The sequence below is a fragment of the Myotis lucifugus genome, unplaced genomic scaffold, assembly GCF_000147115.1.
Source record: "Myotis lucifugus unplaced genomic scaffold, Myoluc2.0 scaffold_327, whole genome shotgun sequence".
Lineage (NCBI taxonomy): Eukaryota > Metazoa > Chordata > Mammalia > Chiroptera > Vespertilionidae > Myotis > Myotis lucifugus.
Genome location: NW_005871375.1, coordinates 951,119 through 961,248, shown reverse-complemented (window position 1 = coordinate 961,248; position 10,130 = coordinate 951,119). Strand labels below are relative to the sequence as shown.

At 51.8% G+C, this 10,130-nt stretch overlaps 1 protein-coding gene across 1 annotated transcript in view; it reads right to left on the bottom strand.

Annotated features, from left to right (window-relative positions):
• The window catches only part of LOC102441873 (cyclic nucleotide-gated cation channel beta-3), a 59,109-nt gene extending 55,913 nt beyond the window's left edge, over nt 1-3,196 (bottom strand). The window contains exons 1-4 of the mRNA XM_023764293.1: nt 3,141-3,196; nt 2,098-2,267; nt 513-605; nt 305-417 (exon numbers count right to left, since the gene is read on the bottom strand). Coding sequence (XP_023620061.1) covers nt 305-417; nt 513-605; nt 2,098-2,267; nt 3,141-3,196 — 432 coding nt within the window. The remainder of the gene's footprint in view (nt 1-304; nt 418-512; nt 606-2,097; nt 2,268-3,140) is intronic.
• Between the last annotated feature and the right edge of the window lie 6,934 nt (nt 3,197-10,130).

Here is a 10,130-nt window from a genome sequence, read left to right as displayed (position 1 = left end):
GAGGGTAGGGTGACGACGCAGACCTGGGGTTGTATTTTTAGACGTTTTTCAAGAAAAAAAATTAATAGCGTATAGACGATTTTTTTTTACAATCTCATTTTGTTTTCAAAAAATACCAGAACATAAAATATAGAGAAATCGCTCTCCACCTTCATTGATCTTAGATAAAAAAAGGTACCTCTCTCTAGATCGCTTGTCTCTACACCCCTTCTAAGTGGTTCTAGCGCGACTACGCCTCCCCGCCGATCACAGATTACGTTGTCTAAGTCAGGAAAGGGCGCCCCCCGGCCTCACGTGCCCTCACCGGTCCCCTCAGCCCAGAGGCCTGTGGAGGGACTGGCTCCACGTCCAGCTCCCCAGCCGGAGCCACGAGCCCAGGACACGTGCGCAGGACGGCGGGCAGGGCCGTCAGCGCTCCTGTGGGGGCCCCGCGCTGCCTTTCAGGTGGGCAGGGGCACAGCCACCTGGCGGGCCCGGGGCTCCCGCTGGGACGGTCCCGGGAGGAGACGCACCTGTGCAGGAGTCGATGCTGCTGGGGAGCCGGACTCGCTCCTGCGGCTTGAGGCCGCGATGGTCCTGCGCGCACCGCACAGCTGTGGGCTGGGCTTCGTAGGGAGAAAAGGCGAAGTGTTAGGAGGTTACCTTAGCTTCCTGAGCAGAAAGCTTGGCTTTCTTGAAGTCAGAACATTCCAGAACCTCCCCTTCCCAATACAGGTCGAGGAGGCAGTGTGTGACATTTAAAATGGTGACTTTCACGAAGAATCCAGGTACTGAAAACACTGGAATTTAGAAATGAACAGCAGGTTTCAAGCTCATGAACAGGTTGCCCCGGAGCCGTCCCAGGTGGGATACAGTGGGGCCTTGACTTACAAGTGTCCCGACTAACGAGTTTTTCGAGATACGAGCCGTCTCTCGGCCGATTTTTTGCTTTGAGTTGCGAGCTAAAATTCGGGTTACGAGCCAGCTTCAGATACCCCACCGCTAGTTGGCGCAGCGAACGTCACAGTGAACGCCACAAAATCAGCCCAGCATCACGTGTCTCACTCTTCACTTTTTGATTTGACATACGAGTAATTTGAGTTACGAGCTCCGTCACGGAATGAATTAAACTCGTAAGTCAAGGCCCCACTATTTAGAACGCACGCGTGGTTGGTTCTCTTATGTTTTGGAGCGTAAATAGGCAGAGCTTGGATTAAACAGAAAAGGAACACCACGAATGCACACCATCCCTCAGGTGTTCGTTCCGGCTTCCCCAGTCCCGCACGTGTCCTTCAAGTGATGGACAAATAAAGTTCAAAATATCCCTTTCTGCACATTTACCAAATTCCAGTGACGCTGTATGCTAGCCTCTTCCCTTTAAGAAACTATGATACGATGCAACCTTCCAGCACAGAACCGCTGGGAACCTGGCTCCGTCCTGGGAGTTAACAATCTGACTGATTTAACCGCCTCCGCACAACCACTCTCTCCCGGTCCTCTGCGCGCACAGACCTGGCACCCAGGTGTGGGCGTGGCGTGCGGTGGGCGTGGCGTGCGGTGGGCGTGGCGCTCTCCTTGATTGCTTCCCGGAGTGTCCGCAAGCACATTTCTGGAATCATTAGGGAGGCTGACCGTGGTCCCCCGCCTCCCGGGATCACGGGATCAGTTTGTTGATGGCCTGCTGGGTGTGTGCTCAGTTTCTGACATGACGGTGTTCTCTGAGCATTTACAGTAACACTTGCTACAGCGAAGCTGTTGCCGGCCTGCGCGTCTACGGGGCAAGGACACTGGTCTGGGCTGGAGGGTTCCTCCCGGTGGCCTGCAGGGCTGGGCGGCAGCTACATGTCCCGCCGCAAGTCTCCGTTGGCGAAGGACCCCAGCTCCATCCTCCTCAGGTAAGTCCTCTGTGTGACCCACAGGTTACAGCTGGCCCCGGTAACCCTCTCATTAGCGCACCCTCATCGGCTCAGCTCCTGGTCTGTCTCCTGCCTGCTCTCACCTCCCTGGGTCACCCTGGAGGTCAACTATTGGAACCTAAGTCATTGTGGGTCTGCTTTCGGAGGGACCCAGACTAAGACGCTTGCACCATGCACATCCCCCATGACCTCCTCCCAGCGCCTGAGGACCAGGGCTTACCGGTTGGGGGGCTGGCCTCAGAGGACAGGCCTCCCTCTGCCAGCCGCCTCCCGCAGAGGGCGGTCTGGAGCCGCAGCCTTCTCACCAGGCCTCGCAGCTGGGCCGCTGCGCACTCACTTACAGGAGGGGCTCCAGGTGGTTTGCTTTTTGGACTAAATGAGGGAAAAACAGCGACAGAGAAGGGTTCATGAGAAGATCTGTACAGGGACCGGGTGGCGTCTCCTCCCCTTCCTGTGTGCCCAATCTGTAACTGAATAGAAGTTCTGGAAAACCCAAGTGTGAAGCTCATGGAGACAGGCAGGTGCAAACAGATGCCCGGTGGGAAAGGAGAAACTGCAGGTGCCATTCCTGCCCACACTGCGCCTCCGGGCAGCGAGGCCGCCTGGACCCTGTGGCTGCAAGAGGAGCTTCGGCTGCCCTGCGGGCAGGGTCCTTGGGCGCGTGGTGAACGGTCCTGCGAAGCCCCGGCCGATGCATATGGCGGGGCTCACAAGGGGAAACCAGCCGTGTTCAGGGCTCAGCCCCCTGGAAGCTAAAGGGTTATCACCAGGCAGCCTCCTCAAGCAGCAGTGTCTCCAGCTGCCGGCGGAGCAGGCAGGCAGAGGTTTGGGCGCCGGGGGGTCTTCCTTGCGAGATGCTGCCTTCCTGGCTCTGAGGAGGAAAGGGCCTCATAAACTCCGCTGAGGACCCCGTCCTACAACCACAGGCACCGCCTCCTGCCAATAACTGGGATGAGCCTGCAAGTAGATTGTTCTCGTGCCTCCAGGTCAGAGCCAGCTGGCCCTGGCTGACACCCTGGTTTCAGTTGTGAGACCTTCGGCAAGAACCCGGCCAACCCACCAGCCTTCCGGCCTATGGAGCTGTGAGCTATTAAATGGGCGCTGTTTTAAGTCACTAAGTCTGTGATAACTTGTGCTTTAATGAACGTCCTTCTAAAAAAAGCAGACAGACAGGCCAGTACAGGGTACAAGGTGTAAGCGAGTGATTGCCTAAGGATCTGACTTTCTGCACAGGCTTCATCTCACTCTCCACCTTCCTTCCGAGGTTTGACCTGGGCCTCCCGGGCCCGCACAGCCTCCATCACTCTCACTCCCCCACACCCACACCTGCCCTCTCCATCTACTTCCAGCTGGAACTCCTGGGGCTCACGTGGAACCGGGGAACCTGAGGATCCCATTTAAAGAGAAGCCTAGTGTGACCCCCGGACCCTCTCCAGGCCAGGCCCACAAACACAGCATCTCCAAAACGGCTGCGGATTCCCAGGCCAGCGGTCTTCCTCTCTTCCCTTCGGCTTTTCACAGTATAATTGTATCTCTTTCAAATGTCACAAGTCCTGTGACAAGATTCTTCAACTGTGTCCACTAAGACCTTTTGGATTCTTCTCTAGAATGGCGGAAACGAAGGTGGTGGGAGGAGACCCGATATGCCTTAAAGGGGATGGAAATAGGGCATTAGGTCCACAAAACCCGAAAAACCCTTCTTTCTTATGATTAAGAAGTGTTGTTATAGATACCGCTTCACAGATTTCTTTTTAAAACCTAAGTATACCTACATGTTGATTCCCCTATCAGACATTGTTGAGTCTCTATGTATTGGAAACAAAGATGAGTTAGCCAGAGTCCCGGGTCGATGCTCACAGCTTCACGGGAGGCAGGGATGTGAGTAAGTACGTAACTAACAATCAACCGTAAAGACACGCACACACGGAACTTGGCCTGGGGTGCGGGAGGGCTGCGCCGAGAGCGTCTCAGTCTGAGAGGCTTAGCAGGGCGTCCACGGGGAAATGGAAGGAGGCTTTCTGGGCTGTGAGGACAACGCGCTCCAAGGTGGACAGGACATTGGATGTGACGGGAACTGTGCACTGGGGGCTGGGTGGTGGGGTGGGGGGGGCCAGGTTCTGATGGCCGCTGTCACCTGCATCGGCCCGCAGGCTGAAGGGAGCCAGCAGAGTGCAGCACAGGTGGGTGCTTTGGAGAAGAGGAGCGGTGAGCATGCAGGAGGTGAGATTAGAGCCGATGAGGGAAAAAGAGAATAAAGAGCTATTTACAGGCAGAAATCAAAGGATCTGAACTTTCTGGATTTTTGGATGAACCCGAAGAAGGAGTTGAGAAGAACACCCAGGTTTCTATTGTGAGAGACCACATTCCCGGAGATGAAATTACTCTGCACAGGGATTCAGAAAGGAGCTGTTGGTTTGCAGTGGTGACAGGTGGGTGGGAAAGGTGAGTGTCAGTGTGTGGGACCTCGCCTGTGACACCCACGAGGCCTGCGAAACACAGTTCTGGCGACATGAGCCTGGCGTCAGCGGTGACCGTGGGATGTTTGCAGCCCTGTACGTAGGTGACAGCATCACAGACTGAAGTTCTCAAGGTCAAGCTCAGAGCTTATTTAGCCTCCACAATACCTCAGGCAGTGAGGTTTTGAATAAATGCTTATTGACTAAATAAACCATTACGTCTACACTTTTGTTTGACCTTAGTTGATGTGCCTCAATGCACTGAAAAAGTCTATAAAGAGTGAAGTTGAGGGTTGTTGGATCATTAACCATAAAGCCAGATATTCAAAATGTCTAACTGAAGCCTAAGACCTAAGACCCAGGAATGCTTTCCTTTCGCTGACTCATCTAAAAGCCCTCATTGACCGTGTGATTGCCCTTAATCATCATCCAGTTTGCACTGTGCAAACCTGCCTCAAGGCCAAATGCTGCAAATTGAGGAAGAAACTGTGCAGCTCAATTCCAACTACTGCACTCGTTCTTTTTGGGTTAGCTGAGCATTGGTGGGTCAGTCGTTATCTTTTCCTTTTCTCCAGTTTCTTTCCTACAGTAATCTTTGCCCATCTTCTACATATACACAGAAGCTAGGGATGTAGTTTTCTTTAGGTAATTTTGTGGTTGAACAAAAAAAGACAGATAGAGTTGAAGAAACATATATCCCATGAGATAAAAAATCAAATGAGGATAAAAGAGGAAACCAACGAGTATATATGCCTCATATAACTATGCTTCATTTGAGCTGTATTTGGCATTTCCTATTCACATTATTATAAAATAATTATTCCTCATAATTCCTGGTGAAAGATTTAGTAAACGATAAACATTTTACCAATTTTGATGAGCAGAGGAAAGTCTTATTGAGTTCTCTTCCTGAGATGGATGAGGGGGTAGAAGTTTGCTTCTCCAGGTGCTGTGGGACTGTGTACCCGAATGCTGCACCATTTTGTTAACCAGTGACACCACAATACCTCCAGTAAAAAGGCAACAGAAGAGACTCGAAATGTAACTGTTTAAGCCTTTCTTATAGTCTCCGTGTTAAGAACAAAAGTGCAAATGTAAACATCTCTAATACAAAAAAGAAAAAAAGTATTTGTTTATGTACCTATGGGAAAGTAAAGAACAATTGTTAGAATAATACTTATTGCTTTTTTGATAAGGGTCCAGAGAAAACTCATTTTTAAAAAGTTGGTGGTAAAGAATAGGATCACAGCAGCGTTCCTCATTTCTTTACGTCCATTCAGGGCTTCAGGCGGGAAGAAAGCCATGGACTTGGCCAGTATCGGGCAGGGCTGGGAAGCAGTATACGCGGGCGCTGTGGCAGAGCCGCCACGTGGGTGGCCGGTGGCTCCTCGTCCCGGGAGAAACGCCCTGTGGAGGACACGCCGTGGTCTGTGGGTGTGACTCGGAATGCCCCTGTTAAGAAGTGCACATGTGAGACATGAGTCTTGAAAGTGCTTCTTTGGACGCTCTCTGAGTTTGTCAGGAAAGTGTCCTGTCGCCCGCCACACGTCTCCACTGGTGTCAGGCTGTGCGTTAGCACCACCCAGAGGGATGGCGGTTCTGATGGGGTGGAGGGGGGAGTGGTGGCCAGGGGCGAGCTCACATGGAGGGACGGCATTTGAGTAGAAGCGTGAAGGTGAAGGGCGCTGGATCCGTGGAGAGTGGAGACTGAGGCCAGGACGCAGCCCGAGCCCAGGCATGTTGGTGGCCGCTGAGGGCGCAACGTTGCCGCAGGAGCCCACTCACCCAGAATGAATGGCCAGTGGCGCCAGTGGGCCCAGCGGGTCTTGAGGCAGAGGAGGGCATTGCGAGCTGTGCTGCTGGCAAATAACTGAAGGAAGAAGGAAGATGATAAGTCATGACGAGGAGGAAGCGTGACTGAGAGGAGAGAGCACGCGTGGCTCACACCACAGCAGGAAGGGGCAGGCGTGGTCCGGGCTCCACTCGACCGAGTGAGTCTTGCCAATGTCTGTGTCCACCTGGACGCTCAGAACGTGACCTCCAGGCCTTCTCTGATGTCACTGGTGAACTAAGATGAGGTCGCTCTGGAGCAGGCCGGCCCTTAATCTAATGACTGTGCCCGATAAGGAGGCAGGTGAAGACCCGGACAGACCCTGAGAGGCCCGGCGGCAATGGAGGCCGAGGCTGGAGGGAAGCGGCCACATGCCCAGGACGCTGGCCGCCGCAGCAGCCGCGAGGGCTGGACAGACTCCCCCTCAGGCCTCAGGAGGACCAATCGGGCCGACACCTTGCTCTCAGGCTTCCGGCCCCCAGCACCCTGAGAGGATACGCTTCTGTCGTGTTAAGCCACTCGGTTTGTGGTATTTGTATGGCAGCCCCCGGACACAACAGAGTGAGGGAAGTGGGTAACTGGTACCACACGAGCACCTGGGAGGGAGGCCTGCGTTGTCAGCCACATACACACGCATCCACCTTAGTACATGTTAAATGAGGTGTGAAGGAAAAATCAAGGTGTGTTTCAATGTCCATGTGGTGCGGGGGCAGCTGAGATCTGGGAGTGGCGGCTGGCAGGGAGGATGGAAGGCCAGGTGCTGGGGTGGACTGGCCTGTCGGAGGAGACGGGCCCACAGTGGGTCAGGTCCTGGGAAGAGCCTGCCCGGAACAAGAAAAGACGGAATGTCACACCTCGGGATCTGACATGGAAGGGGCAGCACAAGAGAACAATTAGATCCGTGAGAGGAAGTGCCACCAGCCAAGAAGCCCGGTCCACGGGAGGAGGTCACGCAAGCGAGCAGGAGGGCTGGACAGCGACTCCCGTGCAGCAAGCAGGATTGGCATTGTTATTGTTTTTATAGCCAGAGTTTTGTTCTTGATGTGTAAGTTATAGTAGCTTAATAATAAAAAAAGGGTGAGATGTGGGAAACTGATATAGGGTTAAGCCTCGGACTGGCCTGCTGGCAAAGTCACAAACAAGTCCTAGCATTAGAGGGCACATTCCTCTTAGCATAATTAGGCTTGACCTTATAACACTCCCTAGATCTTATCTGGGAAGCTAATGGGATGAGGAAGTGCAGGAAGTGTAACCATGGTCAAAACAAGTGAAACTCACAAGAACTGTGTAACTATGGTAATCACTACCTTGTTTACCTCTCACTATAAAAGCTTGGTGAGGCCTGAGCACAGTGGAAGTCCTTCCTCTTGAGTTGGACTTGCTCGCCTGGTCCCCCATATTCCCAAATTATCTTGTGTCTTTTCTATTTCATTTGTGTGCGGCTCCACTTCCAGACCCGAACCCTGAACCACGCAGGACGTGGAGGGAAACACTTACGACAAAGTATTTTGTAAAAAATTACATAGAATTAAATTCATTTTTCAATGACTTAACTCATTAAAAAATTCTAGTTGATCAAAGTCCTTTAACACCTGCTACTTCTGTCTTTTTGGATGAGAGACAGGAGTCAGGCAAAGAATATTACCTTCCACTCTGAGGCTTGGGGGGAAGACAGGAGCAGGTCTTTCCCTTCTATTATGTTTTTACAAAAATTAATGATAAATTTGGACAATTGTCCTCAAAAGTTAAATTTGAAGGAAAGTCTGCTTTGAAAAAGTGAATATTTTTGTAGGAGTAATTTCTGGTAAAGAATACTGAAAATCACTACAAAATTCTGATTTTCACCACTGTATGTGCTGGCCCACCATATGAGCTATGGCCCTGCAGGCAGCTGGTCTGGCAGAGAGAGCCCAGCCCTCACCCCACGGCCTTCGCACACACACCTGGGAGGCTGGGCAGGAGCTGAGCTGTTTGCCATGTTTCCCCAGTGCACAGGGCTCTGTGCACACAGCAGCGTGTACACAGGGTGATGTACACGTGGATGCTACCAGGCACAGGCTCCCAACCTAACTGCCCTGGGTCCATCCAGAGCACGCGGCCATGCACTCACGCTCTGCAGTGCTCGTGGCCCCCCAGCAGTCTACTCCAGGCCCCTCCTCCTGTGAATCTGTAACTGTGTTTATCTGTATCGCTTGTGAATCACATCCTAATGGCCCATAAATGTAATGGTGCCCAATATTAAAAGTTTAACAACCATTTTAAGACTGAAATAACAAAAAAGCTATAAAAATATTATAACAGCCTATCTAATAAAGCAGGAATATGCAAATTGACCATCACTCAGTCACAAACATGGCGGTGCCAATAGCCACAAGATGGCGGCACATTCTTTGACTTGCAGGCTGCCACTACATGGGAAAAATGGCAAAAGCATAGCCGTTACTTACTGTACTCTCAGAAAATGCCTGAAATCGTTAAGGAAGTTAAGCTGCTTATTGAAATGAAATGTATTAGATGGTGACTATTTTGTGTGTATACTGGTATTCATATTTGTTCTCTTTACTGTTGGGTTAAGATTTGGGAAGGGCTGCTATTCTTATGTGTGTTGGTGTGTATGTTAATGTGTGTGCATATATGCATACACATGGGTCTTACAGATGTAAATTTATAATCTACTAGAGGCCCGGTGCATGAAATTCATTCCCGGCGGGGTGGCGTTCCCTCAGCCCAACCTGCACCCTCTCCAATCTGGGAGCCCTCAGGGGATATCCTACTGACGGCTTAGGCCCGCTCCCCATGGTTCTCTGCTCGCTGCAAGGCCACCCTGCTCAACGCCGTGGCGACCCACAAGCAGGCCCTGCTGTCTGCTGTCTGCGGCCGCTTGCCTGCTCGCCGGTCACCACAGCGACCCGAAGCAGGCCCTGCTGTCTGCTCTCTGCGGGGACTGCTTGCTGGCATGCCACCGGTGGGACTAAAAGGACTGGAGGACTCCTGGGGACGGGTCCGGCTGCACCGCCTGTCTGCCGCTCCCCTGGTGGGGCTGAGGGGACTTTCGTACACTGGGCCTCTAGTAGATTATAAATTTACATCTGTAAGACCCATGTGTATGCATAATGCACACACATTAACATACACACCAACACACATAAGAATAGAAGCCTTTCCCAAATCTTAACCCAACAGTAAAGAGAACAAATATGAATACCAGTATAAACACAAAATAGTCACCATCTAATACATTTCATTTCAATAAGCAGCTTAACTTCCTTAACGATTTCAGGCATTTTCTGAGAGTACAGTAAGTAACGGCTATGCTTTTGCCATTTTTCCCATGTAGTGGCAGCCTGCAAGTCAAAGAATGTTCCTGACAGTGGTGCCTTGGGGGTTCTGAGGTGGCCTTGAGTGTCTCATTCATTCATTCTGACTGCACGTGACTCTGTATGCAGAAAGAGGGCCTGTGCTACATTCACTCTGAAGGTCCTTTAGTTAGTTTTCCTCTCTTTCGTCTTACACATGCCCTCGCATCTGTTCCTACTTTATTACCTTTTTCCTATTATACTGCTGTTTTCTTTTATCAAAAAAGTCTTGTACTAGGGATGTTGCTGTTGGACTGAATTGTTGTCGCCCCCAAATCCCTGTGTTGATGCCATAACCATGTGAGTGCAATTGGAGACAGGTCACTTAGGGAAGGTGAGTGAGTTAAATGGAGTCCTGAGGGGTGAAGCCCTAATCCCGGCAGGGCTGCTGTCCTTGTCAGAGGGAGGGATCCCCCAGAGGAGGGGCTCTCCCCCCCTCCCCCCTCCCTCCCCTCCCCTCCCATCCTTCCTTTCTTTCCTTCCCACTTTCTTCCCCCTCCCTTCCCCCTCCCCTCCCCCTCCCTCCCCTCCATTCTTCCTTCCCCTTCCCTAATTCCTTCCCTCCCTTCTTTCTCCCCCCCCCTTTTCCCCC